General features: G+C 42.0%; 2 protein-coding genes across 5 annotated transcripts in view; both read right to left on the reverse strand.

The window, feature by feature from the left end:
• Positions 1 to 6: 6 nt before the first annotated feature.
• Positions 7 to 8715, reverse strand: ak8 (adenylate kinase 8). Its single transcript, XM_017043016.2, has 15 exons — positions 8476 to 8715; positions 7898 to 8035; positions 7730 to 7814; positions 7367 to 7416; positions 7098 to 7208; positions 6899 to 6967; positions 3448 to 3529; positions 3263 to 3334; positions 2615 to 2815; positions 2295 to 2417; positions 2126 to 2215; positions 1462 to 1603; positions 1292 to 1372; positions 1080 to 1209; positions 7 to 338 (listed from the first exon to the last, which is right to left on the reverse strand). The coding sequence occupies exons 2-15, from the start codon at positions 7979 to 7981 to the stop codon at positions 249 to 251; spliced, it is 1410 nt and encodes a 469-aa protein (XP_016898505.1). The 5' UTR covers positions 7982 to 8035; positions 8476 to 8715; the 3' UTR covers positions 7 to 248.
• Positions 8716 to 9202: 487 nt separating this feature from the next.
• Positions 9203 to 14000, reverse strand: part of tsc1a (TSC complex subunit 1a) — a 15545-nt gene continuing 10747 nt past the window's right edge. For all 4 annotated transcript variants that reach the window (XM_008336427.3, XM_008336425.3, XM_017043241.2 and 1 more), the window contains exons 17-22: positions 13303 to 13485; positions 13104 to 13214; positions 12524 to 12646; positions 12037 to 12224; positions 11816 to 11950; positions 9203 to 11382 (exon numbers count right to left, since the gene is read on the reverse strand). In XM_008336427.3, the coding sequence (XP_008334649.1) occupies positions 10812 to 11382; positions 11816 to 11950; positions 12037 to 12224; positions 12524 to 12646; positions 13104 to 13214; positions 13303 to 13485 (1311 nt within the window). In that variant the 3' untranslated portion in view covers positions 9203 to 10811. The remainder of the gene's footprint in view (positions 11383 to 11815; positions 11951 to 12036; positions 12225 to 12523; positions 12647 to 13103; positions 13215 to 13302; positions 13486 to 14000) is intronic.

Genomic DNA, 14000 nt, shown 5'->3' on the forward strand with positions numbered 1-14000 from the left:
GAGTGTGAGCGACTACTGACAGCTGCCGTCACTCACGCACTTCATCATTTCATTATCAAAATGATCAACAACGCATTAGCACTTCACCGTTCAATGTGACACAGAGTGGAAGTAAAAAAAAAAAAAACTAACAAAAGTTAAATCGTCATCTGAGTCTAAGAAACTTAAACCAACACCAGAACAAATGTCTTCCGACTATCCAACTAAAAGTTCAGTGGAATTTTCCAGGTGTTGATTGGATGTTCCTGTCAAACCGTGTTCAGTCTGCTCTCCAAAGACTCGAATACTGAGTGTGGATCCTGGTCTGCTTCAATGTGAACTGCATCTGGATACACACACTACACACACACACATGAATACACACATAGATGTGAATCAGGACAAAGCCTTAATGAAATACTACAAGCAGAGTGTTTTCATTGTTTTATAATAATAATAATAATAATAATAGGAATTTGTCGACCAATGGGGAAATTTACAGTGTGATCAAAACTAATCTAACCTAAACTAATCCAATCCAAACTAATCTAATCTGATCTAATTTAAACGACTCTAATTTAAACTAATCTAATCTAAATGAATCGAATCGAATCGAATCGAATCGAATCAAATCTAATCTAATCTAAACTAATCTAATCTAAACTAATTTAATCTAAACTATGATAATCTAAAATATACAAATTTAATCTAAACTAATCTAATCTGAACTAATTTAAATCAAACTAATCCAATCTAAACTAATCTAATCTGATCTAAACTAAACTAAACTAAACTAAACTAAACTAAACTAAACTAAACTAAACTAAACTAAACTAAATGAATCTAATCTGATTTAATCTAATTCCATCTAATCTAATCTAAACCAATCTAATCTAATCTGATTTACCCTAATTCTATCTAATCTAATCTAATCCAATCTGATTTAACCTAATTCTCTCTGATCTGATCTAATCTAATCTAATCTAATCTAATCTAATCTAATCTAATCTAATCTAATCTAATCTAATCTGATTTAACCTTATTCTCTCTAATCTAATCTAATCTCATGTAATCTAATCTAATCTCTAATCTCCTCTCACCTGTAGTGCGACCGAGTGCCTCCTGTACTTGTGTACAGCCTGTGTGACCTTCTCCACATTGTCCTCTGGTCTGGTCTTCAGTCTGTCCTGGACCTCAGAGCTCGGAGCAGGTCGGGTCAGAACATGAAACCTGACGGTGGAGAATCAGTGATTTCACATCAACATTCAGACCAAACCACGTACAGATGTTAATCCACACCTTTAACACTGACCTCTCTCCACTGACGGGGTCTGTGGCTCTCAGACTCAGCCTCTCCACACAGACGTCGTCCGTCAGATCCAGGAAGAAAACTCTGGGAAGAGGAGATTGAGTCTGAGTCTGGTGACAACAACAACCAACCACAGGATGTACATCAGCGTTAGACCGTGGTCAATTCAACACCTGTTCGGTGGCTGTTGTGAGTCCTGCAGCATCCTGGCCTGCTGTAGGTCCTGGGGGAACCCGTGTAGGATCCAGCCCCGGCAGGTACAGTCCACTTGGCTTAACCTTTGTTCAAGGATCTGCATCACCAGGGCATCTGGAACTAAAGTAGAACTTTTGTCAAAAATCAACGTAAAAACAACACGACTGAGCAGAAAACAGAAAAATAGATGGATGGATGATGGGTGGATGGATGGAAGGATAGATGGATGGATGGATGATGGGTGGATGGATGATGGATGGCTGGATGATGGCTGGATAGAGGGATGAATGGATGGGTGAATAGCAAGATGCATGGATAAATAGATGGATGAATGGAAGGATGGATGGATGGATAGATAGATGGATGCATGGATAAATAGATGGATGGATGATGGACGGATGGATAGATAGATGGATGGATCGATGGATGGATGGATGGATAGATCGATGGATGGATGGATGATAGATAGATATATGGATTGGATTGATGATAGATGGATGGTGGATGGATGATAGATGGATGGATAGATGGTTGATAGATAGATAGATAGATAGATAGATAGATAGATAGATAGATAGATCGAGTGATCGATTGATAAACAGATTTTGTGGAATTAAGGAGTGTGCTATGACAACTGTTTACCTGGTTTTCCAGCCTCCATGTACGACTGGATCTGTTCTCCTTGGCTCGAACCAAGAGCTGCTACAGATCTCAGTAGTCGACCACAACAAACTGAGACATCAAACAAAAAGTCTCCGAAACTGTTTTAATGACTGAGTTAATGAATGAAAAACTGAAAAGTCAATTATACCGTCCACCATCTTGTATTTGTCTGAAAGCCGTCTGGCCTGGTCACTCTTCCCTGATCCAGGTGGACCCAGCAGCAGTATTCGGGGAGTTCTGGTTTGCTTACGTGTGCGAACAAAGGCCAGCACTGAAACGAGACGAGTTTAAAAACCAATGGTCGTCAGTCAACAGAAAACAAATCTACAAACAGCCGAAACACTTGAAGCATAAACATAGATTATCGTATCATCTGCATATTGGAGGATCAACAACCGGACGGTTTGTGTTCGCTCAGTTTTTACGACCGTTGTCAGATCGAACCGTTGGTATTTATTTTTATTGCACCTTGTTGATAGACGTCATCATGCGGTTGGTCACTGTTGACGACCTTCAGGACATGCTGATAGGCTGCCTTCAGACCTGTGACCTCACAGCGAAAACGCTGGAGTTCGGCCACGTGCTGCTTCTCCGACGGGGATTGGTCCTTCTCCAGTCGCTGAGCGACGACGCTGTCAACCTGCCAGATGAAGGTCTGATGGTACACATCTGTACAGACAGAGCAAACGCTTATTCTCTGATTCCGATATCAACCGATACCGATGCAGCAGGGCAGGTCTAGTGGTTGAGGATGTTAAGTGCCGCCTGCTCACTAAGATTATGGGTTAAAGCAGTGTTTCGCAATCATTTTCTTCCATGCCCCCCCATAGTTAGCAACAATGTTTGTGTTGCTAACACTAGCATTCTGCACACAATCCCCTATTTATTAAAAACGCTAAAATGAGAGCTTCAATGCTGCCATCTAGTGGCTTTCACTTTCACATACAGCCGTTTTTCCCCCAAACTATTTTTAAGGTCACACATAATTTGGCAAAACCCAGGCATTACGTTATCGGGTTTTCATTATCGGAGGAAAATCCCATATCGATTCTTACAGATATTACATAAGTAAGCTAATATCGGTCCGATAATACCGGCCGCAGTAGCTGGACTCACCTCCTGTCAGAGGGTCGATCAGTTTCCCTTTCCTTCTGTCCAACAACACGTTATCAGGAGCTTCGAGGAAAACTGAATAACACAGAGTTTATTTACTCACATTTCTACTCAATGATCCAGGTACTTTATAAAAGTACACCGTACTGTTTAATAACCCGAGTACTTTCTCTTTCTCGTGTTCTCACCAACATGTTCAGGGATGACCCCGGCCTGCTGAAAACCCAGAGCCTGCACACGAGTCTGTGGGAGTCCCTCCAACACCCAGCCCTGTAAACACACACACACATATATCTGGTTATATGTGTGTCTGGTTATATCTGGTTATATCATACACATATATCTGGTTATATCTGGTTATTTTACAGTATATTTATAAAACATATATATTTATATTTATATATTATATATTTATTATTTATTTTTATTATATTCTATTTATATATATATATATATATTTATTTTATATGTTGTATTTAATACAAAGTTATTACGACTTGAACAATACGGAGAGGGTCATGTCATGATGAATAGTTTGCTGGTTTGATTCCCGGGTCAGGGGTGTGAATGGTTGTTCGTGGTCCTGAGAAGAAGAACCTGATGTTTCCATAACTACAAAGCTGTTTCTGAAGAACAAAAAATACAAAAAAAAAATATAAATATATATACATTATTTATATATATTTATATATTATTTTTGTACCAGAGTTGTCAGACTCTTTCCTTTTCCCTAGAGGACTAGAAGAATACGAACAAAGAATAAATATGTAAATTAGAATATGAAAAAAAAAATATTATAAATAAAGCAAGAACAAATATATATTCTTTTTTTAAAATGTTTTTGTGGAGATGATCGGATTTGGATTTTTCTGTGTTAATCCTGAAGATAAACCTAATCTCCGTCCTTCTTGGCTCTGATGCCTGGTTTTTACCACCATCGGGGGGGGCTACCGGGTGAGGTAGAACGAATGTACCCAATGAAGTGGTTTGATGTAGAACATGCTTCGTCAGCTGAAGGTCCAGTGAAGGTTCACGGTGAAAGACACAGAGACAGGAGGAGACAGAGACGGGGACAGGAGCAGAAATTCATGTGACAGGAAAGGGCTGGGTTCAAATGGAGGCTGTCAATCATCCTCTGCCTGTCTTTTTACACCGCCACGCAGACGAAGATGAAGACATCAGATACCAAATCAGAGGTGTTGTTACGTGTGTGTGAGACAGGTTTACCCCGGGGCCACAAACAGCCATTAGCTGATCAAAGTACCTGCTCCACACACACACACACACACACACCGAGATGTGAGAGACTAAACACTGAAGCTAATCACTGCAGGCTGTAGGCTAAAAGTAGCAGCATTTGTAGAGTTTAGAGGCGACGACTAAAGTTCAACACTGTTTACGACTGAAGCATCACAAACACAGCGCCATCTCTGACAGGTAGACAGATCACAGGCGCACTCGGCCGTAGGAACAGACCGCGGTGCTCACAGCAGCGACGCCGTAGGATCTTCAGATCTGACAGAGACTAGTGTATAAGTGCCGGGACGAGAACACAGAGCGGAGATATAAATGGATGATGTCATCGTGGGACGTTGAACCCATGATGACATCATCGACAGGTCACACTTCCGTTCATAAAAGAAATGTTTTGTTTTTCACAAGTCGTCAAACAATATATCTTTTAAACGTAACGATCACATGGTCGGTGCAGATTTGGGCAGTGGTGGCTTAGTTGTAAATGTTCGGAAGGTTACAGGTTCAAGCCTGTCCCCTGCTGACTGTGGTGATGGGTTAAAATGCAGAGGCATGCTGTTTGTGGCATGCTAACAGCAGGTAGATGTTTTTTAAGGATATTAACTTATTGCCGATATCCGATATGCCGATATTGCCCAAACACTTTTTCCGATTCCGATATCAACCGATACCGATATAGGCCTAGTAATATTTCTTTATTTATCTGTAAAAACCACTGTATGAGTTGTTGGCACCAACATTCTGCATACAATCCCCTGATTATTAAAATAGATTAATTAAGTGAGCTGCAATGCTGCCATCTAGTGACTTTCACTTTCATATGCAGCCGTTTTCCCCAAAAGCTATTTATAGGTCAGACATCATTTGGCATTGCGTTATTGGGTTTTCATTATCAGAGAAAAAAAATGATAATGACTTTTACAGATATTACGAAATTATGCTAAAATCGGGCCGATAATATCAGTCGGCGATATTATCGTAAATCCCTAATGTTTTTGTTTCATAATTCAAATCAGGGAATTATTATATCTGCTGTTGTTTCACTGACTTGTTGATTTACAGCGTCACAAAAATTTGGAAACAAATACGAAAATAGAGGCAGCTGAAGGAAACAAAACACATTTACTACGTTTTAAAAGGTTCATGGAACTAAGTGTTTGAGAAAAACTGAAAAAAATTTAAAAAATAGAAAAACCTATGACAGACTCAGCAGATTTACTTTAAATTCTTCTGTGATCCAGCGGCAGAGCAGACACGTGAGCAGAGGTTGCTGACACGTCAGTCACCCGACGGCAGCCGCGAGCCTCGGTTCGTTTTTGTTTGTGGCGGCGGCGTCTCCGGCTTTCATTCACTCGGAGTGATCAGAGAGCGCCTCCTTTGGTCCTGATCAACGGCGACAGGTAAACGGCAAGTGATGCTAATGAGGAGCAGCAGAGAGTATGAGCACAACTGAGAATAACACGTCTGCTGTGACAGCAACACTGCGGTTTGATCAGGTGCTCTCCGGGGAAATGGGCCCACGCCCGTCCCCGCCTTTGGGGGAATCGTAGTCTAACACGGCACCGACCAGAGCGCTAATTATTATCGTGTCAGCGGGAGGTCACGAAAGAGGGAGACGAGAGTGAAAAACAAGAGATTTCAACTATATCGTCGTTGACGCGACATCGTCTTTTCAACAACATCTTATGTTTTTTTACATTCACACCACTAGGTGATGCCATAGTTCCAAAAACTTCATGGCCCAGGTCTGATGACATTTCATTTCATTTAATAATATAATTGCATCAATCAATCAGCCATTAATTATAGCTCGTCTGGTGGGAGTCTCCGCCCCCATGTGTTCCTATAGTAGTGGTGCATATTAAACCCTGTTGAAGCTCAGCTTCATGGTCTTGAATAGGGCAGCACTGGATAGGGTTGTCCACTGTGATGGCTGATTGGACAAAAAAAATGTCACTTCTACGACACGGTCCCTTAGTGTAGTGGTTAGCATGCCTGCCGCAGATGCAAAGAACAAAGAGTCCTGGGTTCAATACCCAGTAGAACCACTGCTCGCTAGGTTGCCTGTTAACAACATATCTGGTGCTAACACAATACCTTCCCAAATATGGGATCAATATAGTACAATTTTATTTATTTTTTACACTTGACCTTCATTGTAGGCCTAGGAGCAAAGAGGGGGCACTTGGCTTCTGCATGGTGATTGGATAAATCATTTAAGAGGCGGGACGGCCATTTTATCAACAGCTGTTACACAACAAACACATCATAGAATTTTCGAGAAGTGTCTTCATTCCTAGAACGGTGAAGTCGACTCGCGTCTGATCGCAAAAGAAGCTAACTGCAAAAAAAATCCCCTCGAGTCTTGACTCTAAGAAAACTCACCTTGTTGTAGCAGTCGACCTCCTTCAGTTTCTGCTGGACCAGTTGAACCAGGAGGTCGACGGGAAGCTCCTGACCAAACAAACATGACAAATATACAGTATATATTAATATATATTAATATATATGATATATATATATATATAGAGAGAGAGAGTGTATATATATATTTATTGTGTTTGCCATTTATTCCTGGTATTACCTGCTGTCTGAGTCTGTACTGACGAGCACGTTCCCCCAGCTCTGATTGGTCCTGTATCAGAGTGTCGACGGTCACATGAACGGCATTCAGTTCCGTGCTCAGTTTTTTGGCCTAGAGGTCAAAGTGTCAGCAGGGGAGAACAGAAAAGTCACGAGTCACATGTTTGTTCTCCATGATTCAACAGAGACATTTAGCGCTAAGAGCGACGCTAATGATAATTAGCTAAATAAACAATGACAACATTTTAAACTGTCAGAGGTAAAACTCACCACAGTGTGTTTCCCAACCGCCGGGGCGCCGAGCAGCATGACCCTGGGAACTGAGAACCACAGAGAAGGACGATCAAATGTCCTCATACCTACTGCAAACTTAGTGTCTTTCTGGAGTTGTTGTCATTCCCCTCTCTTACTGTAGGTGGCGCAAATCTACCCCATTCCTTCCCCATGTATGTTAAGAGTTTCGCACCTGCCTTTCTTTTTGCTTTGCTTGTTTTCACTTCCCATAATTGCTCTGGCGCCCGCTGGCGAAAACACGGCTTAAACGTTGAGAAAACGTGGCCCCACTTTGTGACCCAATAATTGACGGACTGTGTGTGGAGTCACAGCTCCATCTAGTGGCTGTCCATGACTTACTGCTCTGATTACTCCTCTGCAGAAAACTGATCAGGTGGAGGACCGGGTCTCCAGGCTGGTCGACAATCAGACTGGACACCATGCTCTGAAACACACACACAGATGTCGCCATTCTTCCACTTTCTACACGTCTGCACCCAATATTTATTTTAATTTTTTTTTTTTTACCTGCACGAGTTGAAAGACGCCATGTTTGTCTGCGTAAACTGACATCTGCGGAGGAATCCTCAGAGGCTTCACTGTCTCATCCATCAGATGAATGGAAGGCAGGCTGACAGTTCCACGGCGCCACTGAGCCTCTGGTTCCTGACAACATCACATCACACAATCTCTCTAACAGGGATTTTGTCATAACGTTAAAAAAAAAGAAGTAAACGCGACCACAAAATTACTGGGTTTTTTTCCCCAAATATGTCTGAAAATTTTTCGTGATTAATTCAATTTGACGAAACGGGAAAAAATGACACTTTAACAAAACTTCGGGTCAATTTAAAGCTTCGTTTTTACGGTAAATTTTTGTTTTACTAGCTCGACTTCTAAAGAAAGTGAATTAATTGGTTGTAATGGAATTATTTCGTTCAAATAGCTGATGTTAATTCTAATAATTTATATATATATCCCGCGTATAATTTTGGAATGTAGCTGATAAGCTAGCGTAGCAGCTAAACGCCTTTAGCTTTGAGAAATTTATATCAGTGTAAAATTCACAATATTTTCGACAGTATCATCAAACAAACACGACTTACTCACTGTTTCCCGGTCGGTTGCTATGGGGTGCGCTGGTCGTCAAGGAAGTGCGTCATTAAAGCGCGACACGGGACGGGAGTTTAACTTTACTTTTAATCGTTTATTAGTTACGAATGTGTCTCTTATACCATCCAATAATTGGTCGGTTCGTTTGGAAACAACGAGTCAAAGACTCGAACACAGGTCTCGATGGTTCGGCTTTATTTTTATTTAAGTCCGTTTCGAATATAATATGCACTGTATAATGACGACACCTACTGGAAGGCTGTGATTAAGACAGGTGAGGCTAATCTAAAACAAAGTCGTGTTTTTGGGTTTGATAAAAAGAGAGAAAAATGAACCTAGTGATGTTGGTTTGATTCCTAGTCTACGACCCAGGTCTGACCGGAAGTGGAATTTCTCACTAACAAAACCGACATAAAATGAATTTAATTTCTTAAAATTTGAATTTCAGACGGATGATGGGTTATTCAAAAATATATACCTTACACTTATATAACCTTTATATATTATATATAAAAATGTATACTTTTATTATTCTAATATTCTACTCAGAACCGTCACCGTAGAATAAAGCATATTAAAATAGTCACAAAAGAGACTTTAAAAAAAAAAAAAAAAAAAATTTAAAAAACAAACAAAACAAATAAATAAACGTTCATGTATTTCCCCATATCCATTTAGTGGCTCTATAAAATTCAAACTTAAACAGACTCAGTGTCGAGGTTTGATTTGAATAAAATCTTTATTGGCAGTGTTCACAGTATTGCGCAAGTGAAAACAGACAAGGGAAGGATTTCGTTGTAGTTTTTGTGTGTTTTTTTTTAAAAACATAGCCCTCAAAACAAGAAAGTAAAATCCTCCGGTTCATCCGTGACTCTGACGTCAGCTGTCATCACATCTTGGGGGGAGGGAGGGCTGCAAAATAAATTGCTTTTGATTCAAATGCCAGTGTGTAGGAGTTTGGCGGCATCTGGTGGTGAAGTTGTGTATTACAGTCAATCTTTTGAAATGCGACTCGGTGGATTCCACGAAGGGCATTTGAATGACAATTCTCTCAATGTTGAATGTCTCAACTTTTGCATCAAAAACAGAGGACAGTTACTGTGTGCACCATTAGCCCCAGGGGTGTAAATGCCGACATCTTTACCCACACACTGACGTCAGGAGTTGATATTTTTGGTTATCACCTTACATACAGAATCACAGTTGTGTGACCGAACAGCTGGTTGACCTGAAATAAGACCTAGGTTTCCTAAGCTTTGAACCTGAGGACACGTGGTCTGAGTACAGGAACATTCACGTCACTTTACATTCATCAGCCATTAAAGCCAGAACCAGACGCTGGTCAAATGAAGATCGTTGGACATGAAAACTTTCAGAGGGAAAATCTACCTTCTTTTTTGAGAAAGAGGAGTGAGATCTTGAGACTAATTTTGAAATTAACCAAAATCACCAAATAGGATTTCCCTTTTTTCCCCAGAGTCATACATGTAAAAAAAAAATCATTGAAGGATTTGAAAGAAATCTCTATTGCATCAACCCCCAAAGGTCATGACCTCTAGCAGCTTTAGTTCCCACCAGCCTGACCAATGACTTGGTTGACGTAACGATGATGTCATCAGCCCACACAGAGACGCCCACTCTCGCACCGACAGTCCGTTCAGTTCCTTTAACCCGACGTTCTGTTAACACTTGTGTTCCGATGCTTCTAATGCATCGAGTGAGAAATATTCGGCACGGGGAATATTTGGACTCCATCGACAGGATTTCACAGATTTTTTTTTTGGCACCAGTGGAGCTCCGTGTGTTTCCAGTTGAAGAACATTCAGCTAAATGTTAGCATCCGACAACATCCAAGTATTTCTCGTAACGACTGACAAACTTTTCATTTTATATTTGGTATAATTGCGTTCTTCAATTTGAGCAGAAGAAGCAGTGCATGCTGGGAAGAAGAAAGCCCAGGCATTCAAGAGGAAACTTTTTCTTTCTCAGCAGCTAACTTTTAGCACACAATGCTATTTCTAGTGAGCTAACTGGGGACCTTTCGCTTTTTTTTTCCTCTTTCTGTCGATTTCCTATTAACCCTGCGGTGGATTTGTCCCCATCGTAGCTAGAAACTTTTTTTTTTTTCATTAACCTTAGACGGATTTGAAGCTTATTGGCTGATTAGCTTTTCGGGCGAACCTCAGAATTAATTCACTTAAAATTTTTGTGTCACCAGCGAACCCCCAAAATGACAGGAAACAGTTTGTTGTGTTCAAAGTTACTTCATTCAGGTGTCGTCAGGCGCAGACTGACACCTGCTGGACACCGGGCAGGTAGCAGTCTGCGGTCAGAACTCTGGGAGCGTCTCGTTGTAGTCCATGATGCTCAGCTCCTGTCTCCTCTGTCGGACAGCCAGGGTCAGGTCTGTGGGGGGGGCATGTCCCGACAGACGACCCGGGGGTTTATAGAGGGGGCGGCTGGGAGTGGCGGCCTGACCAGGAGGAGGAGCCACCTGAGGACTTTTGAGGAGCAGGAAGTCCTCTTCTGCCTCCTGACCCAGAGGAGGACTCCCTAGCTGGTCTTCCACATTATTGTCCTCTTCATCCTCCTCCTCCTCCTCGTTCTCCCTCTCCTCTTCCTCCTCCATTTTCTCCAACGGCTCGTCCTCGTTTTCTTCGTCCGAGCTGTGATTGGTCGGCCGGAACTGCCTCCTGGTTTGTTTCTCCAGGAACGAGCCGACGGTCAGTGGGGAGTCGATGGGGGACAGAGAGAGAGGGGAGGACGAGCAGGAGTGTAGTTGAAGAGGGGAGGTGGAGAGAGACTCCACCGCTCCGTTTATGATGCTGACGGAGCTGGAGGAGGGGCGGGGCTTCAGCTCATCCCGTGTAACAGGTACGGCCATGGCACTGCTGTCTGACCTGAGGGAGAAAGAAAAAAAAAAACTCACACATCGAACCGCAAACCAACTGCGACTGAGTTTGTCTGACGCCGCTTCAAGTTCAAGTACTTCAAGTACTTCTGGCGCAGACAGTTACTTTACCTACAGAAGTACTTGAATTTGCCGAAAAGATAAATTAAAAAAAATTGTTAAATTGACCAAAAACGTCATGAACCCCAGGGCGGACAGACCTCCTATATATATATTTATCACATTCATTTAAGTCAGGGGTCTCAAACATACGGCCCGCAGGCCAAAACCGCGACACAAGGTTGATGAATCCGGCCCGCTTGGTAATTTTTGGAAATAAGAAAAATACAAAAAATACTCTTCATGTTCAGGATATTTTTTTTGTAAAATTATATTTCATTAAATATGAATAAATAATAATGATTCCTATAAACCCCATCTACCTGCCGACGACATCCCGCGGTTGGCTGCGCGTGTCCAGGTGAACCTGGCTGTAGAGCTGGAGCATCTCCGTCTGCAGACCCTGGGTGATTCTTTTCAGAGCCACACAGCGACTCTCACAGGCCGACAGCTCCGCTCTGAAAACACCGAACACAATATCAAAGATGTATTTTCCTTCTTTTGGTCGCAGTTCCGTTCATGACCACTGCGGCAGGACACTGACCTGCTCTGGCCTTTGGTGTCCTCCAAAAGTTTCTTCTGATCCAGAATCAGCTGGTCTTTCTTTGTCAGCTGGCTCTCCAGGTCTGAGATCCTGTAACTGGCCGCCTCCAGCTTCTGTCGCTGTTGAACCTCTCCCTCCTTCAGACGCTGGTGCTCTTTACCCACGCTGCACTGCAGCATGGACGCCTCCTGAAAAACATACACGAGGAACACGTTTATCACGCTGTACAAATGGAGGGGTTCATTTTTTTTATCAAGCGGGCCGGATTGAACCACCTACTGGGTCAGTTTTTGGCCCGCAATTAAAAAAAATCTGCATTTTGTTGAGTCATATATGAGACCAAAGTCACTTTGCAAAAGGCCTTTTTCAACTTCACTTCACTCTCCAAACCAACCACTAGGTGGTAGTGTTTTGCTGCAGCCCATGTTAAAAACCATGCTGAACGTGTGGTTTTTTTTTTGGTGTTACTGTGTGGACGTCTGCTCACAGTCCAGTGTTTGCCCTCTCCTCCCTTCAGCTGCTCCGTCAGAGCTCGGTTGGTTTCTCTGAGTACGACCAGCTGCTGGTTCAACAGGATGACCTGCTGCTCCAGCTGCTCAACGTTGCTCAGCTGTTATGGAAACAACAACAACAACAATCAGACATTTTCTCTATTCCTCCATCACCAGCACATTAACGTAACATCTGTGTAGGGATGTCCGATAATATCGGCCCAGTAAGATCGGCCTGCTCAAGAATTTCCCAAATGTGTAAATGTATATATATGCATATATACACATGTACATATATACGCATATACACATATATACATATACTCATATCTACATATACACATATAAACATACATACACATATACATATATACACACACATACATATACACACACATACACAAATATACATATTTACGCATATACATACAGTATATACACACATACATATATACACATATACACACATACACACATACATATACACACACATACATATACACACATATATATCCAACTGTACATATATTTTTATAAAAGAGGGTTCTCCTGATCTACAACCACACAGTTCCTCACCTTGAGCGACAGCTTAGTCAGCCGATGTTCTGCATTGTTGGCCGTGTTATTGGCTCTCTGAAGCTCCGCCTCCTGGACTTTAAGCGTGCTGTGACACTCCTGCAGCTCACTCTGAAACAGTCAGAAACAGTCAGTCATGTGACCTCACCGGTCAAGCTGTGACCTTAAATCTGTGAGCGTGCGTGTTGTCGTGTCTCACCTGCAGTCTCTGGTTGTCTCTCTGGAACTTCTGCTGCTGCAGCTGCAGCTGCTGGACGTGCGTGTGCAGCTGGTTGGTGTGTTCCTGCGTGTCCTGCTGCAGCTGTGTGTACCGTCTCTGCTCTTCCTGCAGACTGGACTTCAGGGACCGGATCTCCTCGTCCTGGACACTCAGCTGACCTTTCTGACAGTGAGACATGACATGACATGCAACAATGTCATATCGTTGCCGCCGCATCGTGATACGATGCGTATCACAGTATATACACTACTGTTCAAAAGTTTGGGGTCACTTAGAAATGTCCTTATTTTTGAAAGAAAAGCACTGTTTTTTTCAATGAAAATAACTTTAAACTAATCAGAAATACACTTTATACATTGCTAATGTGGTAAATGACTATTCTAGCTGCAAATGTCTGTTTTTGGTGCAAAATCTACATTGGTCTATAGAGGCCCATTTCCAGCAACTATCACTCCAGTGTTCTAATGGTACAATGTGTTTGCTCATTGCATGAGAAGGCTAATGGATGATTAGAAAAACCCTTGTGCAATCATGTTAGCACAGCTGAAAACAGTTTAGCTGGTTAGAGAAACTATAAAACTGACCTTCCTTTGAGCAGGTTGAGTATCTGGAGCATCACATTTGTGGGGTCGATTAAATGCTCAAAATGGCCAGAAAAAGAGAACTTTCATGTGAAA

The sequence above is a fragment of the Cynoglossus semilaevis genome, chromosome Z (assembly GCF_000523025.1).
Source record: "Cynoglossus semilaevis isolate Cse_v1.0 chromosome Z, Cse_v1.0, whole genome shotgun sequence".
In the NCBI taxonomy this organism is placed as follows: domain Eukaryota; kingdom Metazoa; phylum Chordata; class Actinopteri; order Pleuronectiformes; family Cynoglossidae; genus Cynoglossus; species Cynoglossus semilaevis.